The 18,249-nt window shown below is 38.4% G+C and overlaps 1 protein-coding gene across 17 annotated transcripts in view; it reads left to right on the top strand.

Moving 5' to 3' along the window:
• The window catches only part of GRIP1 (glutamate receptor interacting protein 1), a 297,390-nt gene that overhangs the window by 253,474 nt on the left and 25,667 nt on the right, over window positions 1-18,249 (top strand). For 8 of the 17 annotated variants that reach the window (XM_072327106.1, XM_072327157.1, XM_072327164.1 and 5 more), the window contains 6 exons: window positions 4,768-4,923; window positions 9,963-10,149; window positions 10,926-11,071; window positions 12,768-12,848; window positions 17,212-17,281; window positions 17,521-17,666. In XM_072327106.1, the coding sequence (XP_072183207.1) occupies window positions 4,768-4,923; window positions 9,963-10,149; window positions 10,926-11,071; window positions 12,768-12,848; window positions 17,212-17,281; window positions 17,521-17,666 (786 nt within the window). Of the gene's footprint in view, window positions 1-3,921; window positions 4,078-4,767; window positions 4,924-9,962; window positions 10,150-10,925; window positions 11,072-12,767; window positions 12,849-17,211; window positions 17,282-17,520; window positions 17,667-18,249 lie in introns of all 17 variants that reach the window. The other 9 variants (XM_072327202.1, XM_072327124.1, XM_072327098.1 and 6 more) reach the window with 3 other exon arrangements.

The following is an 18,249-nucleotide window of genomic DNA, read 5'->3' as shown; positions in this document are numbered from 1 at the left end:
AAGCTATGATAGCGGTCGTGTCTGTAGATGTTGCTTCAGCTCCCCAGGTTATGCTTCTGCAGTTTCTGAGCAGCTCTATGTTTTCTCAGTCTTAATGTACCCTCTGAGTTCCTACAGATAGAAAAAGAAATGTTTTACTGATCAATGCATACTTGTAAATGTACATACAGACACCTATTGACTCTAATGTTGTAATCACTGAGGGGATAACTACGGACTTCAGTGGATGATTCTCTGAGTTGATTCTTTAAACTAGAGAAGGAAGGGAGGAACACTGATTGACTTCTTTTCAGCATATTGAATTCATAATCAGTTATAACCTGTCCAGTGATAGACTTTTTCTCCCTTAAAATGCTTCAAAAATAATTATTTTCTCTTGTTATTGGATTATTATTTATTGCCATCATCTTTTAAAAATACTTCTGAGATTGCTTCATGAGTGCATTGGCAGTTCTTATGAAAAAGGTTTGTTTGGGAACAGTTCCCAAGATCCCAGCCCTTTTTCACCATGTTGCCTGTTTCATAACAACACGCTTAAAGAGAATAGCTTTCCATTTTCAAATCAAATATGTATAAAATAGCATTTGAAGTTTGAAAATGGAGGCTACCTGTCTTGTCTTCTAACTAATCTTGAAAAAGTGGATAATTCACAGTATTCATAAATTCAGTGTAAAATATCAGAATAATGGATGTCTAAGAAGTAACAAAGGTTATCAAATCCACAGAGAATAGGTGCCTATGTTAGAGCATGAGTGAGTGGCAGCAATTTCTGAGCTTAAAAGCTTATACTGTGCCTCTGCCTCTTGTAGACCTACACAAGATTTCCAAAGCCTAGAAATTTTAGTGTTGATAAATGTTTTTGGACATCTATCTACTATCCAGGCTGTCCCTGGAAAAAAAAATGCTCTAGTCAGTTTGCCAGAGTGGTGGATATTGAACTATTGTTGAGGAGATTCTAGTTCGTCCTAGGGTGAGCAAAAAGTAACCCTTGCAATACCGCGTTATTCCATTAGTTAACTGCACCTCTTTCCCCTTTTCAGTTCGGCTCCTTTGAGGAAGCAGGGAGTGAAACTGCAGAATACAGAGAACAAATTTTGTGATATATTTCCTTTTCACTTTTGACAGCATGCTACAAACAGATCCTCCCTTTTTTATAGCAGAGATACCGCACATTCAAATTTGGGCCATTTTAATAGGGTTTCTTTTGGGAAGATGAGTTCTGGGGCCAAAGATTTGTTTAGATGACTGTATTTCCTGAAGCGTTTTGCTTCTTAGTGAAAATTTGAAGTGTTGTTAATCTGCTAGTTGCCTTCAACTAGTGAGGTTACTTGATAAATCAGTGTTCTTGCCATGCTGGGCTTGTAAACTAGTTGTTAAAAAAATCATATCAAGGGGATCTGCAAAAATGATGTAAGTGTATCTTTTAGGGAAAAATCTACCTACAGTAATAAAGTTGTTTTCTTAAGTAAGCTGACATACATGATTAGAATTTTTACAGCCCTTTCCAGCCCCTCACCAGGTGGTGCTGCTCCAGTATCACAACAAATTCAGGAGGTAATATGCTTTATGGAAGCAAGAATACTTTTGGAAACAACCTTTCATCAGGTGTGGTATGGCCTAGATGCTGCAGAATTTGAAAAGCTTCTTTTATATATCTGGGATAAGCTGAGTCATTAAGACTGTATCTGTTGAGCTCAGTTATTGGACTTCTGGGAACACGTTAGGAATTTAAAATGGGCAGGGAAGTCAGTATATAAAATAAATTGAAATTTCAGCCCTAAAATAAAATGGAGAACACTATAAAAGATCAGATTTTTTTTTTTGTGTGTGTGGTTTTTTGTTTTGTGGTTTTTTTTTTTTTCCTTTCCACTGTGCTGATAATATTCATTTCTCTTGCTGCCCCATTAGTTTTATGTTAGCTGCATACAACCCTGGGTTAGAATGGCTCAAATTACTAGTAAATTACTACTGTTGCACATGATAGGATTTCCTTTTACAGAATGTTTGTTGAGCTGGGATTATCCTTCTACAAGCTGAGCAAACTGAATTTGTGTACCTGACTGCTTTGTAGGACATTTTTATCTCTATTCTCAGTATGAAAATAAAACATGAAAAAAAAATCAAAGACTACCAGATGACTTCCTGCTGGAAGCAGTCTTTTTAATTAAACAAGGCTCACAGCAACTTGAAAATAATGAAAATCCACCTGGCCACGTTGTTCTTATCAGATCTTAATTTTTATACCATAGTTAAATCCAGAAATCTTGATGCCTGTGTACATAATCAGAGAGATATTTTCCTTTGAGAAGATACGATAAGCCTGTAAGATACACAGTGCATCATCAGGCCGCTGTTTCTGGGATTTTTTTCTTGTTTGATGTGTGATATTTTCTGAAGTCATTGAGGTCGAGGCACTCAGAGAGGCAGACCAGCCAGTGTAAGCCGCTAGCATCCCATGCACACTTTCTTCTAGAGACACCCTCACCTCATTTGTTACCTGTTGAGGAAAATAAATATTAAAACATGAATTCCTTTGGTTCAAGCACCTATCAGAGCAGCTCCAAGAGGGTGGGGACAGGGGGTGCCCTCAGGGAAGGATGCAGGTCCAGGGCACCCTGACCTGGGACTAGGCCACATCATGCCAGGGCCCATGGAGCCCCAGCCGTGAGGCCATGAGGATGGAGTGGGCCCCTGTGCTCTCCTTTCCCTCATGTACTCTTCAGTGTTGTGTCAGGCCTGGCTTTTTAGTCAGCAAATGGTTAATATATTCTAATAATTAACAAATCATTGTTCCCGTGGTATGAAGTGAAACAAAACTATAGCTTTCCTTCTGGCACTGTGTGATGCTTGCTGCAGCAGCTTCCATTTTCCCCTTTCTGTGTCATGGCTCAAGATATAAACACAAAGTGGCTCCAACCTAAAATGACAGACTTCAGACTACTGTTAAAGTCTAGTATGGGGTTGCTATGTGCCTGCAGCCTTATAGGTGATACAGTTGATGGGACAAAGGTAATAGCTTAGGTTTCTCCATATGGGTGTACCTCTCTTTTCTATTTTTATTTTTTTTTTAAGACAAAAATTCAGTGAGCAGTTTCTGTAGTGCTCCACTGTGGTTCAGCAAGAACTACATTGAGTTGAATAATGACCAGCCTATTTAATGAAGTGGAGTTTCAGTCATTTTCTTTTAATATTTGACACATCAGCTGAAGTACTTACTGTCCTCTTGGTAAGTACTGGCCTTCATCTTTGGCATATGAACTCTCCATACTTAGAATCAGCAATCAAACCCTGTCTCAAATTTTATCCAGAAAAACATATTTTAAAGTTTTGAAGACTAAGTTAAAAGAAAAAATTACATATCCAAATAACAAATAAGAGCTCTAGATTTTTGTTGGTTTTTGTTGTTTTTTTTTAATGAGGCTTCAGGGTGGCATTTTTGTGCTGCTGGGCTAGGGATGTTGTGGCATAGAGTAATCTAGTAATAGTATATGCTGTCAAAATTAAAATATTGATGCAGTACACTGAAATGACTGTCAAATATTGTGTGTATGGTATCTGAACTTAGAGATTTACTAATCTTCAGTTAGTGATCATATATGATACTTTAATATTTTCTAAAGAAATTTTCAACCTTAGCTCCTAAAGCCAGAAGGAACTTAGAAACTAATCTTTTAAAAAAGGAACACAAGCAAACAAGCAAACAATCAAAAGTATTTATTCTGAGAAGATACATTACTTTTGTTCCCCAAGATAGCACCTCCTGGTAAGAAGACAAGACCAGGTTATTTATTATTTCATTTATATTATTTTCAATTCATTTTCATTTTTGTACTTTTTTGTTTGTTTATGTAATTCAGTTACCTTTCCCTCTTCTCTGGTCCTTTTGTTTTCTGATTTTCCATCATCCCCTCATGTGGGCAGTGAAGGTTCAAGGAAGCAACAGGCAACATACCTGGGATTCGTGTGCCAACAGCCACAGCGTTCTCCTCACCTACCACCATTATAACACCTACCACCCTGACCATTGCAGGATGCCAGCAATGAAATTCCAGAAAACGTCTCCTCAAAAAAACCTTCGTAATGTTCCACTCCTTTTCCTGCTGATGTAGTCTCTCCTCTTCTTCTTCCTCCTTTCCCTCTTCTTTTACTCATAGTTTTCTCATTTCAGGCACTAAAATCTTTTCAGTTATATGGATGCTGCACTTTTTCATAGCCATGCTAAGGTTATTTCTGACATTTTATGCCTTTTTCTTTCTGTAACAAGACATCCTTTGTAGGCAGGAAAAGGCTTGGCAATTCTTGATGAACTCATTCTTCTGCTCTATGAGTAGATCAGTAGATTTGTGTAGTGTATATAAAATGCAATATTTGCATGCAAAACATACCTTACAAATATTTTGTCAGAAATTACCTACTACAAAAAGACGTTTCTAACCTCAGTATATCTAGATATAGTAGTCTGCATCAGTTCATGGATATATGTTGAAAATTTTGATTTAACATACTTGTCCTGAAGAAAGGTGTGTATTATGAATGTAATTTCTCTATCTACAGTATCTTTGTTAGCTTCCAGCAGGTATTTTCGTTATATGCTTGCTGTACTTCTATCCAGGGTCACCTATGCAGTTCAATGTTTTTGTTATCAGAAATGCACAAACTGTTCCTGTGCATCATACACATTGTTTGATTCACTGATGAGTTATAGGCATGTGCCGCACTCTTCTGTGAAGGCTGAGTGCTGTTTGCCAAGTGTTTGATTTCTTACAGCAGCTTTGGTGTCTTCATCCTTCTCTCCTACCTCCATGAGTGCATACAGCCTGAGTTCCCTGAACATGGGGACCTTACCTCGCAGCCTCTACTCCACCAGCCCACGTGGGACAATGATGAGGCGGAGGATGAAAAAGAAGGACTTCAAAAGCTCCTGTAGGTGGTAACAGCAACTGCTCAAAATGTGCAATAATGGGTGGAGGAGGGGGAAGATGCAGAAGAAAGGTACAAAGTACTTTAATTAATTTATGTTAGGCAGAAAAGAGAACAATTGGTGTTTCTTTTAGATGTGGGGAAAAGTCAGCATAAAAATATTTTTCCAAAGCTAAAATGTGATAAGTAGAGGCCGTATGGCTGAACTATCTCATCTGGAATACATAAAGCAATATTTCCTTCAGTCGATCCTGCAATGGTTTGTCATGATGTTACTGAAGCAATTTTCAAATTCCTTTTTCAAATCTTCCCATTTTCACTGGGGAATAAAATTCATAGCTGAACAGTCTAAAAGAGATTGCTGGTAAGTTCAGCTATCATATTACAAAATGAGAAGAGCTTGCCACTGTGCCTTATTGGTAGTTCTGATGTTATCATCTACACCACATCAGGTACAATCATTTTTGTGAGAAAGAGTGACAAATAACAGTGAAAACTAAATAATTGTCTCTGGCTACTCTCTGAAATTCAAAGCATGAATTTCCCATGTGTCAGTAATTTCGCAAACCAGAATGAATATATTTCAGTCTGTTCCACTTGGTATATTGGGAAGTATACACTGGGCCAAGAGCACGTCGTATAAATGCACAGTTTCCCAGGCTCCATTAAGAGCTGTCTCTCCTTTTGCTTATATGTCATCCTGTGACTTTCAGCATCAGCTTCAGCTCAGTTTCTTCAGAACAAGGAAGTGCAGAATGCTTTGTAACCATCTGATACATCTAATAATGCTCTCAGATCCACTCTGGAAAAACAGAACTTCTGCATATTACATTGCTGCTGCCCTGTACTAAAGATTTCCCATGGTCAGAGCAGAGCAGCAGTCTCCAACCAAGCCCAGGCACTATGGAAATGAGAGGAAGAATTTGAGAGAGGAACTGAGGTTTTGCAATCTTGCTTTTTTTTGTTATTGTTTGCTTGTTCTTATTTCTTTTGTAAAGCAAATATTTTTGCATAACCTTACATTTACATGCATCTTTTATTTTATTCCGACAACTCATTTGTTGACATGATACCTTCTAATGCATCCTTTGATGTCATGGGGAGATAGCATGTCCATCCATTCTATGAAATCAGTAGAAGTCCAGCTCTTACATTTCCCCCATGAGAAACAGTAGTAGTTTTACACTTACACTAATTAATTTGAATAATAAAATAATGCTGGATGCAAAATACAGTTCTTAGCCTGTGCTCTATTGTAACGGTTGTCTACAACAAAGGCCTGTTAACCATTTTGTAATTTTAGTATCATGCATCTTGGAGACATCTGTTACTAAGGCTGGATTTTTCAGATATTTTTCATTCAGTACCCTGCAATTTGTTGTCCTGCAAAGGCTCAAGCAAGGTCAGTAATATTAGATTAAAATGAGACAGTCACATAAGCACTGCAGCCCACCTCAGATGTTCGTAAAGTCAGAAGTCTCTGGAGATGAGGGTCTGCAATGATTAAACAAATCTCTAGCCAGGACATTTTAGAATAGGCTTTATTGTGGAGAGGTTTATTCTGCATCTGCCTGATCATGAGATCTGAATATGCAGCACTGAGAAATACATGGAACTAGTCCAGTCACTGGATGGGCAAAGTCTGACTAAGTTTCACTATAAGCAGTGATTCCCTTAGCAATCGTGAATCAGAGATAACTTTAGAGGAACTGGCTGGCCACCCAGGCTTGCTTGCCCTGTCTGTGAGCTTGCTTTTCAGCCCATACGGAATTCCTTACTCTATTGCTAGACTTCTACCTGTTCTTGTGACTGCAATAACAACCAGATTAAGAGATGCTCAGTGGACTAAATGTGCTACAAGTGACCATGACAGAGAAAGACTGGTCCTGTACCTTTCCACCACCTATCAACGAGACTTGACAAACCTTACTCCTCTCCCTTTGTGGGAGACTCATGAAAGCCAGGTAGCGTTGACTGCTGTCCTTTTCATAGAAAAGGAATAGCACGTTCTCTTAATTTTAGTGATCCTTTTATTGTTGTTAATAATTCAAGGTGTTTTTTTTTTAAGGTAACAGTAAATCTTTTTGGATGGCATTTGGGAAGAAAAGGATGTATTGATGAGAAGTGCTATAAAGTTTATATTGCCAATTATTTAGGAAAAGCTGCATAAATTAAAGTGATCATTCCAAAATTTATGATGACGAAGCATGATGGTACAGAAGGTTTACAGCACTTTTATGGCCAGGAGTTGCAGTCATCGCATTAGTTATGCAGATCTTTCCAACTACGTGGCTGTATAAATTGAAGGCATGCCCTGCTGTCATGTGCTTTATTTACGCCACTTGTTTCCCATCTTTATTCTACCTCTGCTTTTTTAGTTTTAAATGGTAATCATTGTAAAAATGCATAGACTATTATTTGGTTAAAACTTAAATCCTGAGGTATTTGTAATAATACTTGAAAGTCAGACATAAATTTATACCAACTTACTTGATAGTTACTAGGAATGTATATTTCTCATCACATCTAAGCCAGCTGCAAGCAGGAGGAACAAAGAACAATTTCTATTTTCCAAGGCTCAAAGTGGGACACTCTATACTTACTTACCTTTGATAAGATAAGGTTCTGCTTCTCTTACAGCTGCAGGAATAAAAATAACAAGTACATAACCTTCACATTCAATAGTATGATTTACATACTGCATATCATATAGTAAACCAGCCCCTATAATTGTCACTAAGAATCAGATACAAAAAAAAGTATGCTAAAGTGCACCCTGTATCACTAGCAAACAGGGTTCACTGTGGCCATTCATGCACCATTTTTAAAGCACTGGGATTCCTGGCAAAGGTTGCTCCCTGGTAACTGGGGCTTCGCATGTATTAAGAAACAAGGCAGTGTTTCTTGCTGCACTCATTGTTGAATTACAAATTTCAACAAGTTTTAAGCCATGGTTTTGGGTATCCATGATGTTCCATAGAGAGTTGGTAGATAGCTTTTCGTCATGCTGTTTGGAGAGAGTATTTTCATATCTTCTGGTTTTGTTACTTCGGGAGTGGGAGGAGTTCCTAATGGTCACTTGCAAGTGTCCTCATCATCAAAATATTTGTCAGGGTGAATTTTAAATCCCACAAGCATTAACTTAATTTCACAATTTAAATTAAAACAACTGACCTAAAAATTTCAATAGAAGGTATGAGATCTTTAAGTTCCTGGTAGGGCATTAGAAAAACAGCAAGCAAGTTAGCTTTATCTATATGCCTGTTGCACAGGAGAAATGGAAACATAGATGAGAAGAAACAAGGGTTCAGCTAACAAGGAATTCTTGTATGGTCTTAAAGACATGAAGAGTGGAACTTTTCTGGCCTTAAACACCCTAAATTTTGATATTTCTGGAAGATGGGTTAGGGAAACTATTATTATTAACTCTCATATTATTAACTCTTCTAGAGCCATATTTTAGCCATTGCGGTGTTGAGGGCTTGATAAACCAAAGTTTCAAATGCAGGAAATGCTAAACCTCATGGCCATGTCTAAGAACAGATTATTATTTTCTTTTGGAAATGAGCGTATCTTACTCAGTGTAGATGAAGGAAACAATAAGAACAAATCTACTGAATAAGAAAAATAACATAGTATTCTTACCAAGGAAAAATAATACAAGAAATGTGAGAATTCACAGTAATTTAGTAAGGAAAATACGGTAGGTTTCAGAGTCAATTGTATTAATGAAAGTAGCTTTGTATGGAGAAAACTGAAACTCATATGATTTTGCCAAGTGAAACTTTTGGAATCATCATTGCTGACTGTGCCACATTAGTCAGACTTGTTGCTACTTCAGAGCAAGTCCAATACTTGTAGTTCCACATAAATACTCACAGAATCTCAGTAATCTTTGTATAACTCTGCTAGTCTTATCTGTAATGTAAAAACAAGGAGCTTTTTTCTTCCATACATAAAGAAAAGAAAAAACATTTGAAAAACAAACAGAAATATGAGCTTTTATGTAATTCTTGGTAACTAATGCAGGCAATGGTGGGTCTTGAGGAAGTTTAGAGAGGTGATAGCACAGGTTCATGACATGAGAATATTAAAAATCTTCTTGAGCACTAATGATTATCATTACAGTGCTGTAACAGGAACCGAATAAAATCTAACTTTTTGTGTATGGCGCAGTGAAAGTATTCTGTCACTTTGGGAATTGAAAGACTTTTAGGGAGATGTAAAGCAAACAAGCAAACAAAAACCATTTTTCTTTCATAGGTAGTTGCATTGAATATCAATGTTAATTTTATTGGATTTATTCTGCCATACTTCCTATTCAGGATAAGAATAGAGAAAGGGACTATATAGAGAGTACAGGAATCTTGAAAATGCAGAAGTAGATGCCTGTGTTTTTCAGAGAAGGGTTCCCCAGTTCCTTTGAGAGGTCCCATAGAAGTTGGGGTTTTTTTTCTCACAATCTCTTTAGAGTTTCAGGCTGCTAAAACAGAGAGGCTGGTTCAACCTGCATTACCCAGATAGCCTAGCATATTGCTGACACATAGTAAACGTGTGCAAGTTGATGTGTACAAGAAAGTGTGCAAGAAAAAGGAATTCTTTCTTGTAAGCAAGACTGGAGCGTGTGCCTTATTGCTAAAAACATTGCATTGCTGTGAGATGTTCAAAAGAGCTCATGGGAATCAACCTAAATAACAGCTGGGGTTATGCCTTCAAATCCCTTAGCTACTGTGGAAAACTTCTCTTATCCTTAATGCAACCAGAGTTCGGAGATGTTATGTGGTTTTTGGGTGGGGATGTCAAACAAATGTATTTTGGTCAGTTCATAAACTATCTTTTTGCATTATCACATATAACCAGATGTTTTCTATTCTTTCTTAAGTCCTAACTGTTTATATTTCATTTATAAACCATAGCCTAAATTAAATTTAAAAGAGATATTTTGTTGACTAGCTTTATTGTACAGATCAGTTTTTTTCAAAGAGCAATGAAATTTCTGCCATGTTTGAAAGTCTTTCCTCCTGGTCTGCTCTGTTTTGTAGTGTCTTTAGCCTCTAGCACTGTTGGTTTGGCCGGGCAGGTCGTCCACACAGAAACCACAGAAGTAGTGCTGACAGCTGACCCCATAGTAGGGTTTGGGATACAGCTCCAGGGTAGCGTGTTTGCTACTGAGACCTTGTCTTCTCCACCTCTCATTTCCTATATCGAGTCTGACAGTCCAGCAGAAAGGTGAGGTTCTTCTAGATGGCTGCTAAGTGCATTTCGGTGAGCATTCCTTGGGGTGGTTTGGGCTTGTTGCTTTCAATTTGTGAGAAATTGCAAGGTCTTGCTCCATGGAAGAGCGACAAGTAATGAACTGTCAGTTCTGACAATGATATTTCATATGCTTGATCAGCCATAAGAAGAATGACAAGCACCAGTGCTTTTATCATCCAGAGGAGTCCTCCAGTAGGAAACTGGAAGCTATGTTCATCCAAAAGCTAAGAAGATATTAAAAGCCAAATAAAAACAATTCAGTGTGCAACGATGGGAAGCCACATCCCATTCTGTTAAGTTTTGATACCTAACAAAATCTGAGAAAATACCAGAATTTGGACTTAGTAATTATTTCCTTGCAACATTTCAATTGCATTTTTATGTATGTTGTTAATCATGCCACAAGATCATGCAGAACAATAGGAGTTGCATAGGCAGCTCTGAACAACCATGGCAGAGCTGCAACACCGGCAGCCTGGGAGCAGAGCCAGAGGCGATGTCCATGGGTGGAGTGGAGGCACCAAGCTGTGACCATACTCCTCCTAGTTCCTGACACATGAAAAGCACAGCCCGTGCTGGTAGTGTCATGATGCAGAGTGGCAGTGGCAGCTGGTATCATCTCCCAGTGTGTGGGCAGACTGTGGTGCTGCTCTGCCATATCTTCTTTGAGGTTAGGTTGAGTATGTTTGCTGTTTCTGGTTCTGGTAACACGCACATCTGATGATTGTTTTATGTCATTGTGTACCAAGATGCGGGGTCCTGCAAATTGGTGACAGAATAGTGGCAATAAACGGTATCCCAACAGAAGACAGCACTTTTGATGAGGCCAATCAACTGCTCAGAGACTCCTCCATCACCAACAAGGTCACTTTGGAAATAGAATTTGATGTTGCAGGTATGAATATACTGTTATTCTGTCTTGCAAGAAAAGCACAGGAATAAATCCCAAGTATATTGCAAGTGTTAGGTATCAAAGATGGGGACTTTCTTCTCAGACATGCCACTGAGTTTTCAAATGACCTATATGAAACGTGTCTTTCTGTGCAGCTTTCTCATTCCACGTAGCCCTGCAGCATGCTTCAGAACACAAATAGAAATGACAAGTCCTTAGAAAGGTGACAGTTTCTTTTCTGAGTTATTTCCAGACGTGTTTCTGCCCTGAGATAGAAATATTCTGCTTTGCCAAGACAAGTCCCCTACTGGCCAGCTAATGAAATGTGTTACAAGACAGTGTGTTACTAGTATTATAGTAGGATGGGTAAGCCGAAAATCCTGGAGAGTTTCACTTAACACTGTCTTAAATCAGCAATCTAAATAAAACTGTAGAAATTGCAGTAGTAAAAGCTAGAAAAGTCATTAATATTACTGGTGAACCTTTATTATTACTACTGTCTTTTCTTTCTTCTGTGATGTATTTAAGCATACAGAATATGCCTATGTAACCACAAATTGTGTAAATCAAGCAAGCACACTTAATGTATGTGCATTACCCCACTGTGTAAATAGTAAAAACTTTTAAGACTTATGTGCTCATCTGACAGTAGCTTCTTTGAAGTCATGACAGTGTTGGATGTGCTGTATTTTCCATTGTATAGTTACTGTTAATGGTACTATAAATCATGATGTCAAAAGCAGGCTAAATGTTCTTACTGCAATTCTTTGTGATCTTTTAGTATGTGTACATTTAGTATACTATAAATAAATAAATAATGAGAAAAGGCCAAATATAACATGTACATCTGCATATAGAGGAAATGGAATATTAAAAAGTAAGTAGCAAAATAACAAAAAAAATGACATTTAAGTATACCTGACGTCACAGGGGCAGTAAGGTTTGTGTTTCAGTTCCCTGACTTGGGTATTTCCCATTTATGCCATAACAGACTTCTGATTAGAAGACTCTCTTGCAACATGTATGTTTGTATACCTACATAGCTTTAATTTTGATTGACCCTCTTTTCAAGCCAAGGCCCAGACTTTTAGAAGCAGCACTGCAGAAAGTCAGAGTTCAAATGCAGTGCTGTGTGGGGTTTTTTTTTTTGGCTCTGTCAGCTTCAGATGCTTCTTCATTAGTGATGTTTTCATCTGTTTCTTCCCAGTGGATGTGAAATCCATGGCAGCTGTCTTTGCAAACAGTTAAAAATATATTAGACCTGCGGCAACAAAGAACTGAAATTCTGAAGACTTGATCTGCCTTCCTTGTAATTAAAATCTATCTGCCAGTCCTAAAATTTTCATGTACACTCACAAAAATTGCATACCAGCTAAAATCACACAGTCTCAGCTGACTGCTGGTCTGTGCAATCTCCATAAATTCAGTTAAACCTTAGGAAAATAAATTGAGTTACTGTGAAATTACCAATAGAGGTATAAATCATACTTTGTATGTCCTACTTCTTTCACTTCAGCACCCACATTTCCTGCTGACTCGTAATGCTGATGTGATTTCATTAACTTACATGTGTCATTCCATGAAATGAGAATTGCTATGTCTTATAAATTATTTAACATTTAAAGGTTTTTTTTTTCCTTTTTTTCTTTTTTTTTCTTTTTTTTTTTCTTTTTTTTTTTCTTTTTTTTTTTTTTAACAGAATCAGTTATACCAAGCAGTGGAACGTTTCACGTAAAACTACCAAAGAAGCATAATGTGGAACTTGGAATCACCATCAGTTGTAAGTGACAGTGCTTGCCTTTAAGACCACAGTGATAGAATAACACACAGACAGTAGATCCTTACAGATTTATGGATAGCTATAAGCTCATGCTTGTTTCAGTAACAAACTTTTTGAATGAGATGGTTATCAGTTCTATGTCTCAGATGAAATATTATCTTGTAACAGATGTGTACCCTCTCTAACATTTAAAGAGGCCATACATTTGCTAGACCTAAGGCATGCCCTATTCCTTCATGTGTAGCATATATTTAACTCTCAGTAAAGTAAAATAAATAAAATGATGTCAGTAGAATTAGATAAATTGGGTACATGCAGAAAATAATGGCACAGAACTGTATCAGGGGACATTCAGACTGAATAGTAGGGAAAATTTGTTTACAGTGACAGTGGTCAGACACCGAAACAGGCTTCTCAGTGAAGTGGTTGCTGCCCCATGCCTGTCATTTGAGAACCATTTGGATAATGCCTGTAATAACCCTCAGGTAATCAGGCAGTCGGACCTGATGATCTTTTAAAGACCCTTTCAGCTGAATTATTCTATTCTACGCCACGCCATGCAAAGCCATTCTACTTCACTCCATTCCACTTCACCAGGCTTGTGGATAAGTGGCTTTGTATTAAAAAAAATGTTTTTTGTCCCAAGAGAAGATGTTATTTTTTTGGAGTTTAATAAAACTGCTAAACTTGAGCATACTACGGGGATTTTGGCTGGGTGAATATCCACTCAAAGTCTGTTTAAGTCACAGTGTTCTTTTCTTTGAGGTAGCTGTGAAATAAGGAAGATGTTTTAATTTTTAACATAATGGAACAGCTGATCTACAAAGCTGGTTATGTTTCACTGAACTTGCTTCTAAGTAGGAATTACAAATAGGCAAATTACACGTGTCTTTACACACTCAGGCCTGGGACTGAGAATTGAGACCATAGAGTCATTTATAAAGAGAGAAGTCGATGAAGAACAAAATTCTAGCTGCAGTGATAAGTTTACAAGTTATCCACTCTTCAGTCCTCTTGTAGTTCATCACACAAATTGTGTAATATCTCCACAGGAGTTCAACAGTAGGTAGACTGAGAACTGAATGAGTGGAGAAAAGGTGAGATCTTCGGTGGACAAGGAAAGAAACTGAGAAGAGCCATAGCAGGGAGACAAGAGATGAGGGAAGAGATTGAGGAATGATAATGGGATGGGGATGCTGGGACTTTAACAAGAGGGCTGGATGGGGGTGAGCAGTAAGGTGAGTGAAAAGAAGCAGATGTGACAAGGGGCTGTTTGTTTAGTAGGGGAAAGAAGGCAATGTCAGGAAGATAGATGCATATTCATGCATGAGGATGCTCATTCTCTGACACTGGCAAGGAAGGAAAGAACAGTGTAAAATGGATCTGACGTGGTCTGGGAGCAGGCTGTCTAATTATGCAAGGGACTGGAGCCCTTCCCAGGACAAGACCGCAGGGTTCCTAATTTGCAGTATTTTCTAGTAACATCACATTTCTCTCCTTCCGTCCTCTTCTCTTCCACATGTGATTCCAAGCAGGGATCTCAATTTTTTTTAGGACTGCTTGTGGTCTTTACAAGTGCGTGTTTGATAATGTCTGATGTTTGATAGAGATTGTTTTTAATTGCTTTCTAAAATCAAAAATAACTCTGAAATGAAACAAAACAAGAGGTGTAAAGCCATATAGTATCACTTCAAATGTCTTGTGTTAATTCATAAAGATATCTTTCTTAATTCAGTGATCAAATATTACTTTCACATTCTTCCTTCTCACTCTCTGGGGAGAAATGAAACTGCTGCATAGCAAAGGGGATGAAGGCTGCATAATGAATGAGGAGGGGACTGCAGAAAGCAAAAGGAGGTGATCTCACGGTCAAGAAAGTTTCATGCTACCCTTGAGAAATTATTTTTTTCCTTGTGACAGAATTGCACTGTGATGCCAGTCATTTCACAAGGAAAAAGAAAAAGAGAGAGAGAAAAAAAGACATTTTCCACACCTGACTGCTTGATTTTCTGGAGAAACATTGGAGAACCTGGAGCCAGTCTTGAAAAAATGCTGAGCATTTGCTACTATTGCTGAAAATGCCAGCAGTTGGGCTTTGGACGTAGAAACTGTTACATAATGCAAACTATTGTAAGAAATGAGAGCGTGGATATCTCAAATTACTTTCTGAAAAATGGTCATACTTAAAATTTGTTGTGTCTCCTTTTCTTATCTATAAAATGAGGAAAACAGTACTCAGTCTTCTTGCAAGGGACAGTCTATTTGTTAGTGTTTGGGAAGCAGTCTTAGGCAGCAGTGACGCACAGTACAAAAGTTATGGAGGCAACTGAAGATCTTATCTGTGCAACAAAACTTAAATAGTTTGTACTAAGTCTGTCATGAACATTGAACTACCAGAAGAAACCAACAAAGTGTGATGTAGCTTCTTATTAAGGGCTTGTCAGCTTAGGGGAATTCATTTCACACCAAGCTGCGTTTACTTCCTGCAAAAGGACTTTCATCCACCAGACAATAGCACAGGCTAACTGACAAAATGCAGCTGGTTCAGGTTGCTTCAGTTTGAAACTTTAATAAGTTTGTGTACAACGTTTTATCCTTTGCCTCCGTATGTACTCTGTGGATCCACATTTGGAGTGTTCTCTCTGCCCTTTTTTGCTTTTCCTTCTCTCTTCTTTTTGGAACCATAAGGGACTGTTTTCTCTAGTACTGTTAATTTTTGAAATCAGTTTAACAAAAAGTGGACGTTCAGAGGCTTTCTCAGCCAGGGCAGCCAAGGTTAACAAGATCTGTTAGAGCACTGTGTTGGAAATGTCTTTATTAATACACCTCATGGTTGCTGTAGGAGTGGATCTGATATTTTCCACCAAAGAGAAGAATCGTGATCTGCTAAAAAGATGACATCAGGATTTTGTATTGGTCCTCCACCAATACTAGCAGCTTTTTTGATGATTGTCAATTAGTCATTGGTGCCTAATGGAGAAATACCTTCTGTGTGTGAATGCAGAGGCCTCAGCAGGTACAAATCAGAAATGGCGTAAGGTGATTTGAGAGCCTTAGATGCACAAAAGCATTAGTGCTTTTAGGAGATCTAAGAGCTTTAGACCACATGGCATGCTCTTCTACAACAACAGTCCCATGAGTTGGTCTGTGGACTGTTTCCTCACCCCAGCAGCTCTGCGTGGTGTGCTTTGTGACAGGTAAAACACTGATCTCTAAGAACATGCCTTTTGCTATCCTCAATTTCTGATCCCACTGCTTGCCTTATCAGATATTCAGTGCAGTCCTCTTCTATCAGCAAATGCATCAGCTCTTGAAAACAGTGCACTCACTGAAGCTGTGCCAAGAATCAGTCCTCTGGATGCAGTCAGTCATTGTTTTTTTCGTCCTCTGGGGTAGCTAACCCAGAGATCCAAAAGTCAAATGAAATTGCTAAGCTGCACTGTGAATGGCTTGCAGAACTTGCCAGGGGAAACCTGGCAAATGCTTTTGCACAAGTAGTTAAAGAATGGCAGTGACTGGCATTGTAGAGCAGAGCATCATTTTAATAATGATGGACAGTCAGCAAATAGAAAATAACACCAGATACCTCTAAGAAGAGATGAGTTACTAACTTGAATGTTACTGGAGTTGCAGTGGTTCTATTCACTGTCCAAAGTGGGCAGAAGTGTGCGATGCTTAAGGCTTTGCATCAGCACAGAGGAGAAATGTTACTCAACATAAGGGCCATGTTTATTGCAGAAGAAGCAATGAGTCATCCCAAAGCAAGCATCCGCATGGTGTCAGCTACGTCTGTGCAGATGTGGTGATTGTGTCAGCCCAGCCTAAGTGTGGCAGTTATCCACAGTGTGCAATTCACTGAAAAGTAGATAGCTCCTTTCTCACGCAGGCAGCACTATCTTCATGCCTCTGCCTTTAACACTGAATGAGATGAGAGCAGATAGATGCAAAGAATGTGGTATAGACCACTCTATAAATTTTGCCAGAATGGCTCTGTGTGTTTGGGAGCTGCCAACACCTTGTGTGTTGGAGCTACACAGCATTTTATGATGTATCATGTAGCTGTGCCATGGTATCTGCACATGGTTGAGTCCTGGCCTAATCCAGAATTCAGACACACCGGACTGAATTCTCTTGGCAGTAGTCACCTTAGTTCTGGAATTTTCTAGTTCTTAAGAAGTAGACTTTGCAGTCTTGGTTATGTGGTGCTGCCATTTGTATTTATCTATAGAATAGAGGAAGGGGAGAAATACAATACAGATAGATAAATAAATAAATAAGGAAATTTTGATTTCTGGTTATAACTTTAGCCTGTGTGCATATATAAAAAATAAAAACAGATGCTTATATCTATTTTTTATTACAGCTCCTTCCAGTAGAAAACCAGGGGATCCTCTAGTTATTTCTGATATCAAGAAAGGAAGTGTTGCTCACAGGTGAGACGTCCAGTAAAATTCTCTTTCCACTGTGTAGCCAGATAGTCTCAAATTAAACTAAGGAAACCTGTAAGAACCTTCTGCTTTTATTTAGTTCACAACAGTTGCATGTGAAAAGTCCAATATATAAAGCAATAATTGTTTTAAAAAAAATGTCGTGTTTCTCTCTTAGTGTTTATGCTTTCTAAAATACTTTAATGTTACTGGCATTTCAAGTAATCTTGTTTGCTTGTTCACAGAACTGGAACACTGGAACTGGGTGATAAGTTGCTTGCAATAGATAACATCCGACTTGACAATTGCTCAATGGAAGATGCTGTTCAGATTCTTCAGCACTGTGAGGACCTTGTGAAGTTAAAGATCCGCAAAGATGAAGATAATTCTGGTATTAGCAATGAGCCTATTTCAGATTCTTATGTATTTGCAGGTTTATTCTTTTGCATTCAAGATTTAGTGAAATGGTTTTGCTAAACACTGCAGATTTTTACTAATGCCAAAGTGAAATCTGCAAAAAGAAATCTTTGGTTTTCTGCACAGGCAATTTCCCTTCAGGGGTAAACATACAAGGTTGATCTTTCCCTTATCAATGTATTGAAATTTTCTCTGCTTCTGAGACTGACCTGCTGGTCATGCTTCTTTCAATGCAACCCAGGATAAAGTTGGCCTCCTGGGCTGCAGGAGCTCACTGCTGGCTCATATTGAATCTTTCATCAGCTGATTCTCCCAAATCCTTCTCAAGGCTGCTCTCAAGCCACTCTCTGCCCAGACTGTATCTGTGCTTGGGATTGCCCTGACTCAGGTGATGGACCTTGCACTTGGCCTTGTTGAACTTCATAAGGTAGCATGGGCTCACCTCTAAGGTCCAGGTCTCTCTGGATGGCATCTCTTCCCTCTAGCATGTCAGCTGCACCACTCAGCTTGGTGTCATCTGCAAACTTGCTGAGGGTGTACTTGATCCCACTGCCCAT

This window comes from Excalfactoria chinensis, chromosome 1 (genome assembly GCF_039878825.1).
Source record: "Excalfactoria chinensis isolate bCotChi1 chromosome 1, bCotChi1.hap2, whole genome shotgun sequence".
NCBI lineage: Eukaryota > Metazoa > Chordata > Aves > Galliformes > Phasianidae > Excalfactoria > Excalfactoria chinensis.
This window is presented reverse-complemented; position numbering and strand designations above follow the sequence as displayed.